We start from the raw sequence: 12,450 nt of genomic DNA, 5'->3' as shown, positions 1-12,450 counted from the left end.
CCAATCTTAGCTATCTCAGAAGCTAAGCAGGGTCAGGCCTGGCCAGTACTCAGAAGGGAGGAGCAGAGGTTGCCCATGATAACTACTTTTTGCCATCACCCACACTAATCCCTACTCGTTCTGATCTCTAGCACAGTCTTTAGCTGGGTGCTGTTACCATCAAGAGTGTGTTCTGAAAGGAAGAAAAGAATTACAACAGTCAACAAAAGCAATGTCACTACTTGTCCAAGTTTCAGATGTTTCTTGCACTGTTTACCAATAACTTTAAAGACAGTTACTTACTGGTATTATGTATACAATGCTAAAAAGGTGCAGTCAAGATGATAATGAACCAGAGATTCGGAAGCAGGAGTTAAGAGTCCCAGGTCTACTTTTAACTGAGTAAAAGTACACACATTTCCATAAATTTGCCTCATCTCACCTCTTCTTTCTTTTTTTAAAGATCCTATTTCATCTTTGCGGGTGTGTGAGGTGTGTGCCTGTACACACACATGTTTATGTATGTCATGTATGTGAAGGTGCCCATGAGTACCAAAGGCATCAGATGCTGTGGAGCTGTAATTACAGGAGGTTCTAAGCTGCTGTGTGTGGCTGCTAGAAACTGAACTCGGGTCCTCTGAGAGCAGCAATAGTTCTTAACCACTGAGCAATTTCTCCAGCCCCCATCAACTCTCATTGTACAAGAGGGGAGTGTGGTGGGAAAACAAAATAAACAAAATAATAAATATTTAAAAATTACTTTGGTTTTAACATGATCCAAACATATGTACTATATAAGGTAAATAAGAGAGGGGAAATAAAGACGTAGGTAGAAGTACCATTGTAGCCGGGCGGTGGTGGCGCACGCCTTTAATCCCAGCACTCGGGAGGCAGAGGCAGGTGGATCTCTGTGAGTTCGAGACCAGCCTGGTCTACAGAGCTAGTTCCAGGACAGGCTCCAAAGCCACAGAGAAACCCTGTCTCGAAAAAAAACCGAAAAAAAATAAATAAATAAATAAATAAAATAAAATAAAATAAAGAAGTACCATTGTAAAACATTCCAACCAGGATACAGAATAACATCTAACAGGTTCTTTGGTTCCAGTCCTCTTCGTCAGATACAAAATGTGGTCTTTGGTGTCTTTAACAGCAAGTAATGGAAAACATCCTTTTTGGTTTCCACTCCACCTCGCCCACAAGGTCTCACCTGCATGCACCAGCACAAAGCCTCCTCGTTTCCCCTCACAAGGCTGCCTTGTTTCCGATTCCTTGACTGTGACTTTAGCAGCGGATGCCTGAGGTGCTCTGGAAGGCAATCCTTCTCCAGAACTCATCCCCTTCTCCATGGTCATCCTCCAAGATTATCATCTTCTATCAGGAAAAGAGCATCCTTCCATGCAACAACAACTATACAAAGAGTTACCCTAGGGAAAAAAAAAGGAAAAGATTACCTCTGCTTCTTTCTACCAACATACACACTACTTAAAAAAAGTCAAACACATGTTTTTCAAAATAGGTTATTTTTTAAATTCTTGAATTGGATAACAGTAACATAACATAACAAGTTTACAATTTATATCCATCTCCAGTGACAGTACTTGTCTGAAGACATATAAACAAAATGATACTATAAAAAGATCTCATCTAGGCTGAGTGTGGCAACACATACCTTTACCAGAGCTCTGGAGAGTCAAAAGCAGGAGGATCACTGACTTTGAGGCTAGCCTGGTCAGTCTGTCTGTCTGTCTATATATCTATATCTATATATACATATATATGTGTGTATATATATATAGCAAGTTATATATAGACAGTTCTAGCCTACCCAGGACTACATAAATTAGATCCTTAAAAGGGGGGAAAAGAAACTCTCCAAAAAAAACTCCACCTAAAAAAGTAAAAAAAAATAAAAAAAAAACTCCCCCTAGTCCAAATGTTGTCTTTGTGTTGCCCATACTCAAGTAACCTCAACATAGCGTGACTATCACTTTATTTTCCCTGCACACCAGCAGATCTTTGGGACATTTGAAATCACAAGCACCACTGGCACACTACACTAAGATAAAGTCTAGCTTTCTATTTAAAGAAAGCAACAAACTCATACTTACATGTGAGGTATTTTTAAGTTTTTATTCAGTACTACCGGTGTACATATTGTGGAGGGAGAAGTCAGAAGACAACACTGCGGAGTCAGTTTTCTCCTTCCACCTTACATGGGTCCTGGGAACCAAGCTCTAGTTGCTGGCCTTACAGAGCAAACACCATTACCAGCTGAGCCATCTTACCAGCTTGAATGTTTGTTGGCACAAGCCCTCACTATATGGCTCAAGCTGGCCTGAACGCCCTGCCCCATGACTATACTGCCACAGCCTTCTGAGTAAGTACTGAGATTACAGAGTGTAATACCACTGTTCCCATCTACAAAAAATTCTTCAATTCTCAAAATCATCAGTTAAATGCTGCTCAGTGCAATTACGAAACATAAATTCTAACAAAATTATGTCTAAACCAAGAAATTAAACAAGCACCCTTTCAAACAGCTGTCAGCATGAAAAGCAGGAAGTTTTCCACAGGTAAGTAATGAGACATAAAATTTAGTAAAACAATTTTCAAGTGACTAATGCCATTAAGCTTTTAAATTTAATCACTATGGAGTAAAAATTCAAAAACATTACACAATTAAATTTTAATAACAACAAAGAGGTCAGAATTTATTCTAAATTAGGACTAAACATACCACTTTAAAAGAAACAAAGAGATTTAAAGAAAACATGACAGTGGGGTGGTCAAAACTTTTTAAATGACAGTGTTAAGTAAAAATACTCAATCATGGGCTGGAGAGATGGCTCAGCGGTTAAGAGCATTGCCTGCTCTTCCAAAGGTCCTGAGTTCAATTCCCAGCAACCACATAGTGGCTCACAACCATCTGTAATGAGGTCTGGTGCCCTCTTCTGGCTGGCAGGAATACACACAGACAGAATACTGTATACATAATAAATAAATAAATAAATATTAAAAAACTCAATCACATTAAATTGAAAAAAGGAAGGGGTCAGACATTGTGGCATATGTCTATAATTCCAGCACCGATAAGGCTGAGACAGAGGATTGCAAAATAAAGGTCAATAGGGTTACACAGCTGGAACCTGGCTCAAAGATAAATCAATTCGATTCAATTAAAAGCAACCATTAGAAGGAATGAAGAAGTTCTTGATTTATAGACATGGAACAAACATCTAGTTAAAAACTATTTTAAAGCATACAAATAATCAACTAAGAAGTTTGAGACCATAGTTGGGTATACAATGAGATCCAGAAAACCTTGATTGAAAAGAGAGACTCTTTTTAAAAAATGTATATTTATCGTCTTTGTGTGTGTGTGTGTATATGGTTTTTCTTTTTTTTTTTTTTTATTTTTCGAGACAGGGTTTCTCTGTGGTTTTTTGGAGCCTGTCCTGGAACTAGCTCTTGTAGACCAGGCTGGTCTCGAACTCAGAGATCCGCCTGCCTCTGCCTCCCGAGTGCTGGGATTAAAGGCGTGCGCCACCACCACCTGGCTATATATGGTTTTTCAAGACAGGGTTTCTCTGTAGCTTTGGAGTCTGTCCTAGAACTAGCTCTTATAGACCAGGCTGGCCTCAGACTCACAGAGATCCACCTGCTTCTGCCTCCCGAGTGCTGGGATTAAAGGCATGTGCCACCACCACCCGGCTCCACTTTTTAAATATATATAGAGGGCTGGAGAGATGGCTCAGAGGTTAAGAGCATTGGCTGCTCTTCCAGAGGTCCTGAGTTCAATTCCCAGCAACCACATGGTGGCTCACAACCATCTGTAATGAGATCTGGCGCCCTCTTCTGGTATGCGGGCCATACATTGAGGCAGAATGTTGTATACATAATAAATAAATAAATCTTTAAAATATATATATATATATATAGAATACAGATGGAGAGAGAGAGAGAGAGAGAGAGAGAGAGAGAGAGAGAGAGAGAGAGAGATGCATACACACACAATGTGGTGGTTTAAATAGGAAAAGTCCCAATAGACTCACAGGTTTGAGTGTTTGGCTTATGGGGAGTGGCACTATTAGGAGGTGTGGCCTAGTTGGAGTGTGTCATTGTGGGGGTTGATTTTGAGGTCTTATATGGTCAAGCTACACCTAGTATGGCACATAGTCTCCTTCTGCTGCCTGTGGATCGAGATGTAGAACTCTCAGCACCTTCTCCAGCACCATGTCTGCCTGCACACTGCCACGCTTCTCACCAAGATGATAATGGATTAAACCTTCAAAACTGTAAATCAGCCCCAATTAAATATCTTCCTATATAAGAGTTGCCATGGTCACCATACATGCTGGTGCACATCTTTAATTCCAGCACTCAGGAGGCAGAGGCAGGTGGATCCTTCTGAGTTTGAGCCAGTCTGGTTTACAGAGCAAGTTCCAGTACAGCTAAAACTGTTCCACAGAGAAACCTCATCTCAAAAAATAAAAAATAAAAAAAAATAAAAAAAAAAATGCCATGGTCATGGTATCTCCCCACCGCAATAAAATCCTAACTAAGGCATACACATGTAATGAATATATCTATATAGTCTATGAGATCTGTTCCTTTAGAGAAGCTTAATGTATATGCATATAACATATATATATGCATATAACATATATATATATATATATATTACAGAAGCACTAGTTAATGAACTAAGTCCAAGATCCAGAAACTATAAGATTCCACTTTAAAACTGCTGTAACAGGGGCTGGAGAGATGGCTCAGTGGTTAAGGGCATTGCCTGCTCTTCCAAAGGTCCTGAGTTCAATTCCCAGCAACCACATGGTGACTCACAACCACCTGCAATGAGGTCTGGTGCCCTCTTCTGGCCTTCAGGCATACACGCAGATAGAATATTGTATACATAATAAATAAATAAAAATAAAACTGCTGTAACAAAGGAAATGCCATATTCTGAATTTACTTTGATTTCTAAGTGATATCTTTATAATGCTACCTCAGAAAAGAATATAGAAAAACATGCCCAATGACTCATAAAGGAGCTATTTTTGTTTCAATTTTTCTGAATCTTAAATTTACAGGGACACATAAACTACAGGTAACTGGAAAAGGAAAGAAAAACATTAATTTCTGCCGATCAGACAGGGGGTAGGACATGACATTTGATTAACATTAAATACCTCTGTGATGTGTTTATCATACTTGTCACCGTTATTACATTATTTGAAACATGTAGCACACTTATACCAAGCGTTAGCTCAAGAGAAACATCTATTGCTTCAACTCAATTCTGAGGCAATATCCACAACAAAATGTTCTTAATGATCAGAGATGTGCAGGTATTAAAAAGTTCTATGCAATAAGAACTAAGAACACTAGGCTGGATAAGCTCTAACCATGCATGTCTACATCCGAGCCCATAAAAATTATAAATTACTTTAAATATTTTAATCTTTAAAGAATTCTATAGCTCATCTTCATATTGCCTTCATTTCTGAACAATGTATTTAAATATGAACATTTCACAACTTCCTAACAGTAATGATATTAAAATTCATTGTGAACATTATTTCTTAACACTGGCAACTTGCTCATTTTCTACAAATTTTTCTTAAAGAATTAATGATTATATAGATGCCGAAAACACAGCTCAGTGAGGCAGCATGTGTGCCTAACATGCACAAGGTCCTGGAATGGATCCCCCAAAGCAAGATGGCTAAGCCTATAAAAAGAGCATTTGAAATGTAAGCCTTGTGATCTGAGTTCAAAACTCAGAACCCATGATACAGGAGAGAACCAACTCCTGAAATTTGCCCTCTAACCTCCAAACATGTGCCATGGCACATATATAATAAAAATGTTTTTAAGATTTTTTTTTAAAAAAGAAGGTTAAGAGTGTTATGATATGCCCACAGCTGGACATGACAGCACATGTCTATAATCCTAAAATTTGAGACTCCGGGGAAGGAGAGCTAAGAATCTAAAGCTAAACCAGGCAGTGGTGGTGCACACCTTTAATCCCAGCACTCAGGAGGCAGAGGCAGGCAGATCACTGCAAGTGCATGCCCCACACACAGACACAGTAAGTAGTTCTCTTAAAAATAAATAAAAGTTAACTTCTTCACAGATTTCCAAATTTTGTTCATAGGAGCCAAAATTAGGGAGCACTTTAAATGCTCATCAAGTGACAATGGATTAATTAAAAGCAAAATGTGATATATTTGTAAAACAGAGCATCAGTGAGCCATTACAAAGAGTAGAATATAAATAAGCATTAGAAACAGTGAATAGAAACTAAGGAAGGCCACCTATCTACCATTTATAAAAAATTTTAAGTGGACAGAAAGTCAGCCATCCGTGTGGCTTAAAGGTGGAGAAGCAATGGGAGTGACCGCTAATGGAGGCATAATAGACTGCTAATGGTCATACCTAGAAAGGAGGTGTTCACTTGTAGAGAAGCTGTGTCCTGCTCTAAGTTACAAGACAGAAAACAGTGGCTTCCAGGCCACGCATTGGCCTGGGTGACTCCATTTTACAAGCCAAATTTTGTCCATTTTGAGTGCGGACACAGAGGCAAATTGATTCTGTTCCTCATTGTACACACTGTGCACAGACACTGCTATCTGTCCAGCACCACCCATGGCACAAGACTGAAAATCAACTTTTTCTTTAAAGTAAAAAAGCACCTCTATAAACATATCAGACTGGAAACGTAAGAGTACATGGGCACATTAACCTTTATCAGACAGAAACAAGCCAAAACTTTACGGAAGACATCAGTATGAGGAAGGGTGTTACACCTTTATCTGGGCATCCTAACACTGAGCAACAGCCTCAACAACCTGTCATCTCACCACCAGTGTGTGTATAAAGGGTCCCACAGGCAAAGAAATCTGGACTGTCTCTGAGGATTAAGCTAAGTCCCCACTGATGACATGGCCCACTCAAATTATCGTCTGCCCAGATCTAGCCCTACACCTCACCTCGACTGCCTCCATGGTTCCACACACATCACTTCTGCAGTTCAACTCAACCCTGAGGCCTGGGATCAACTCTGACCCTTCAGCCCTGCTTTGTTTGGCCCCTGCTGCTCTTCATCTGCTTCAGCCTCCACCTCTGCCTCCAGGAAGGCCTCTGAGAACTGCCTGAACTCCCTGCACCTCCTTTACCACATTCTGTGATGATGTGTGTGTTAGTGTGGGTTCCAGTATATGGTCATCACTGCACAGTACACAGTGTGGTTGAAGTAATTAAGATTGGGATCAAAGAACCTGGGTTTGCAATAGCTGGCTCAAGGCAAATATGACTTTAGAAATTAGAGGCAACAAAAACTTGTGAATCTTTTTTTCTTTCTTTTTGATTTTCTGTTTGTTTTTGAGAGAAGGCAGCAATGCACGCCCTGCAGGCCGTGAAGAGTTATCAACAATGGCCTTGATTTCTGTTACTCCTGCCTGACTCTACCTCCAGAATTCTGGAATTACCACACCCAATTATTCAGTCCTTGAAGTCTAACCCAGAGTTTGTTGCCTGTAGGCAAATAAACATTTGAACGACAAAGTAATATGCCAATGCACTCCCTAATAATAAATAAATAAATTCTAACATTGTAGAAAGATACAAACGTTCTATGTATGAGCATAACATACTCATGACATCAGTGATTAAGAGCTGGGCATGGTAGCTTTAATCTCAGCACTCAGAGATAATACGTAAGAGGAAATAGAAGCTGAACATCCACCTTTTATCCCAGCACTCGGGAGGCAGAGGCAGGCGGATCTCTGTGAGTTTGAGGCCAACCTGGTCTACAAGAGCTAGTTCCAGGACAGGCTCCAAAGCCACAGAGAAACTCTGTCTCAAAAAAACCAAAAAAAAAAAAAAAAAAAAAAAAAGAATATTCATAAAAGAACAACAAAAAAAAATCGTTTCTAACAAAACTGTACTGGTACCTTAAGCTGGATGTAACTGTTTTGAAAAGGAGTCTATAAGTATGAAAAGCCTGAAAATACACAATACTGTTGGTATCATTTCTCCAGAAACTACATATGACCTAGTCTACACAGACTGTTAACAGTATCCCAGATACACTTCTAAGGAGAACTGAGGAATCCTGTGTTCTCTGGTATCCTCCATATTTTGGACTTGCGTTATTAAATACTAGGCACTGAAAAGAGACTTTATTTGACCATTTCTGAGATGCTAATTCACTAGTCATCAAAATAAAACATTATTTTTCTTTTTACTTCAGGGACTTTCTAGGTACTAATTTATGGTATAAATCTTGACCTTGACCTCTCATGTATATTTATTATATATTACATTATACATTATATTATATTTATATTATATGTAGTATACACATGGATATATATGATACAATGTGTATATACAATGCACATATATGTATATTATACTATTTTTAAATTTTCCTATCACTTGTGATGACATGCTTTTTAATTAAACAATTTAGAAAAGTATTATGTGTCCTGTTTAATCTTTCCAAGGCAGTGTAGGAGAAGATAGTCAAGAAATCACCTATCTGATAATAAAATATGTCTTTACAGAAGAAATCCAGCCTGTAAGCTATTGCAATTGATAATAAAGAACCATGCTGTTAGCTGGCCACAGTGGCTCTTCGGAGAGGCATTGGCAGGAGGATGGCTCCAAGTTTAAGGCCAGCCTGACCTACATAAAGGGTTGTAGGCCAACCAGGAACATGAGATGAGAAGCTCTCGTTTTAAAAAATAAAACACAGTATTTTGTACTTTTAGTGTCATGACACTGAGATTGCAACGCTTCATTAAATGAGTTCCAAACAAATTTAAATTCATCTTTGAACCAGTAATTCTACTTCCGAGCACACCTTCTACCTAAATTTTAAACAGAAAAGGCTGAGTCTTTCTTAGGTTGGTTTATGTTGTTGATGATAATTTGTTTTGCTTTGTGAGACTGGGTGTCATGTAGCCAAGGCTAACCTAAAATTTCTGATCCTCCTCCTCCCACTCCCAAGTTCTAGGAATTCCAGCATATGACACCACTCCTGGTTAGCTTTACATATTTCATGCTATGCTTAATATATGATAATATGGAATTTTAAAAACATATATGCAACCTAAGAGTTCAACAGAAAGGAATGGTTATAACTAACATTATTTATGGCAAATTGATTTTCAAGATGGATTCCTAAACCAGTTAGTGAGAAAAAGAAAGTCACCAAAGGAGATGAAAAGTATATAGCCAGAAGGCAAAAAGTAAAGGTGAACTCCCCTCTGCTACTGTACACCAAAATTAAGTACATCAAAAACAAGAGTCAAAACTACAAAAACTTTTAGAGTTACCAGAAGTTGTACAGTTGTAAATATTTGTGACTCTAGAATCTTCAACGTTATTTGTTGTGGTGGTGGTTTTTGATTGTTAGGTTTTAAAGACAGGGTCTCTCTATCTGAAGCACTATTATGTAGCTCTGGCCTGTTAAAAACAGGCACACATGTGGTGCATGGACATAATAATAAAGATAAATCTGGTCGAACATTAGACAATTCTCCAAAACTATATAAGAATCAAAAAGTACATAGAAAGATGGTTAAGATTATTAAGCATAAAAATCAAAACGAGATACCACTAAGATGCATATAAGCAAAACAGGTGTTTGCCGGGCATTAGAGAAGCAGGCCTTCATAATCTGTGGGATTCAATATGCTGGAGCCACTTTAGAAAGCATCTGCTCAGTTCTCAAAACACATGACCACACCCTAAAAACAATATCCACACAGAAAGTCAGAGGATGTGTAGAATTATTCCAAACAGCCCAAAATACAAAACAATACAACTGCATATCCATAAAAAAGAGTGAGTGAGTTAGTTATGTGTAGGTCAGTGGTAGAATTCTTACCTAGCATTTGTGAGGTCCATCCCCAGAAAAACAGGGAAAAATAAATAAAAAGGAATAAATGTATTGTTGCATAGACGTGGACAAACCCTGAAAACATTACCCTAGCTGAAAGAGACTAGACACAGAAGGACACCTGTTACATGATTCTATTTACTTAAAATATACGAAACAGGAAGATGAATACTGAACCACAGATCAGAAGTTGGGGGAGGGGGACCGTTGGAGGAGAAATAAGGGTTAACTATATTGGGTACAAGATTTATGGTGAAGCTGATAAAAACGTTCTGGTACTAGACGGCAATACTATAAAACTTTTGAAAACCTTAAACACACAGAGAGAGAGAGAGAGAGAGAGAGAGAGAGAGAGAGAGAGAGAGAGAGAGAGAGAGACTGACTTAATGTAAAAGAATGGACTTTGTACTGCCTTGGTTACACCCCAATACGAAAAAAAGCATAACCAGGGCTGGAAAGATGGCTCAGCAGTAAAGAGCACTTGCTTCTCTTGCAGAGGATTTGAGTTGTTCCTAGCACCACATGCTGGCTTATAACCATTCATGATTCCAGCTCCAGGAAATTAAATGCCCTCTTCTGGCCTCCACGGATACACACGTGGTGCACAGGCAGACATTATGATGCATGCATTCACACGTAAAATTAAAAAAAAAAAAAAACAAGACAAAGCATAACCAATCTATCCATGCTCCATGCAGTGAGTACAACATACACAAACTGCATTTTTCAGTTTGAACTGTAGGCTCACACACTTGCAGGTCATAGCTTAAAACACCTAAGAAATGAGAAAGAACAAACTCCTTAGCAGTTATGCTAATTTCTAACTATTTCTGCATTTCCCAAACGTTTTCTAATAACCACTGCTCTCTGAAGTCGTGAGAAGAAAACGGTTTATTTACAACAAACAGAAAGGGAAATTATTAAACGCCCAAGTGTGTGAGCTAATGTCCTTAGCTTATTTTCCAAGGATCTTAGTCCAATGGCCCCCAGTGAAGCTTTCTTTTCTCTCCCCAGCAGAATTAGGTTGAACTCGGAATCTCCGTGCCTCTACTTCAAAACACCTCCAGCTACTGTTTTCGCCCGCCTCTCCAGCTGCCTCATCTACTCCGTCCTAGCCTCCGATGCCTCAGCCCTGGATGCTAACGTCCCTCGGGACTCTAAGACATTCCGGGAAGCTCTGGCTCCACCGCGACACCGGTATGTGGCACATCGCCGGTCCCGCGCGGACCCGGGGACCGCGAGTTCCCTGCAGCCTGTGACTGCACAGCGCGCGAAGCGCTACGAAAAGTCCGCAGCCAAGGAAACTGGCGGGCCCCACGCGTGACCATGACTCGGGGCCTGGAACTCCGTGGGCCCCTGCCCCAGGACAGGCAGGTGGCGCCGTGAGCGCCGTCCCGTGCGGTCGGGAGAGGACGCCGCTCGGGCCTACGGGGCCACACGGAGACCGAGGCTCGGCGGCGGCGGCGACGCGGACAGCGTGAGAACGAGGGACACTCACCCGCGTCAGCGCAGAGCACTCCTTACACCGGAAGTAATCGCTCGCCCGTTGCCAGGGTGAGGAAGCGGGAGTGGCGTAAAGCCTTTCCATTGGCTGAGGGTGCACACGAGGCCGGAAGCAGACGCCCTATGTCTCTAAGCCTGTGTTTCTGCCATCTATCCGGTAACGGGTTCTTTGGCTTCAGAGCAGAGACACATAGGTCTGTCTGCGGCTTTTGATATGTTTTTTATTTATTTATTTATTTATTTATTTATTTATTTATTTATTTATTTATTTATTTATTTTGGTTTGTTTGTTGTCGTAGCTGTGCAGTCACCGTTACCCATCTCGCCTTCACTTTGCCCTGTAATTAACTTGTTCGCTGTGTCTGCCTCTTACCCACGTGGGTAGCTGACTAGCGCAGTTGCACGAAATGGAAATAGTGACCATCATTCATTAAGGCGTTGCTGAAGAACCCTTCTTCCCTCATCCTTGCAACCCGACACCTATGGAAAACAAGGATTCTATCTGGGTTACAGTATACTTGGAGTCAGCTTTACTCTAGGAAGAAGGAAAATACAGTTGTTATGCCCAAATCCACGAAGTGCCCCAAACCAACAAGGAGACCGAGTCCCGTATATAAAGCAAAGAGCCTTTATTTTATGCAAGTTTGCAAACTCGGTCTCTCCGCATGTCCAATGTATTGGATAAACGGAGAACCTCAAGCTCAGAGTTTAGTTTTTATAGTAGGAAAGGTGGGGGTGAGGGGTTTCTGAGGTTCCGTACCCCTGATTGGCTGACATTTGTCTAGGGTGTCCTGGTGAGTGTGTGCTGGCAGGTTGATCTTGTCTACAGCGGTTGGAACTTGGAACGTTAGGCATTTCCTCTGGATGGGCTGTTCTTGGGTGGTGCTCAGGTAATCTTAGTTTATGGTCCTTCCTGCAACCAGGTATTGCTTCAGGGTAAACTACTGAGACTCAGGCCTCCATTAAACGTATCCGTGACCCAGTCCTACTCTGGCAGGTGATAATGGTTGGAAGTAACGAACTTCCTTTAGGTGGTCTGTTTTATTTAGCTTATC

At 40.4% G+C, this 12,450-nt stretch overlaps 1 protein-coding gene across 5 annotated transcripts in view; it reads right to left on the bottom strand.

The window, feature by feature from the left end:
* Nucleotides 1-11,417, bottom strand: part of Tasp1 (taspase 1) — a 357,326-nt gene extending 345,909 nt beyond the window's left edge. For 3 of the 5 annotated variants that reach the window (XR_009057693.1, XM_057780148.1, XM_057780147.1), the window contains exons 1-2: nt 11,391-11,417; nt 1,187-1,403 (exon numbers count right to left, since the gene is read on the bottom strand). Coding sequence is in view for 3 of the 5 variants with exons in the window: in XM_057780148.1 (XP_057636131.1) it covers nt 1,187-1,331 (145 nt within the window). In the remaining 2 variants the exon portion in view is untranslated. Of the gene's footprint in view, nt 1-1,186; nt 1,404-11,390 lie in introns of those variants that run through there. The other 2 variants (XM_057780149.1, XM_057780151.1) reach the window with 2 other exon arrangements.
* Between the last annotated feature and the right edge of the window lie 1,033 nt (nt 11,418-12,450).

This window comes from Chionomys nivalis, chromosome 9 (assembly GCF_950005125.1).
Source record: "Chionomys nivalis chromosome 9, mChiNiv1.1, whole genome shotgun sequence".
Lineage (NCBI taxonomy): Eukaryota > Metazoa > Chordata > Mammalia > Rodentia > Cricetidae > Chionomys > Chionomys nivalis.
The sequence above is the reverse complement of the archived record's forward strand: the minus strand, read 5'-3'. Positions and strand labels throughout refer to the sequence as shown.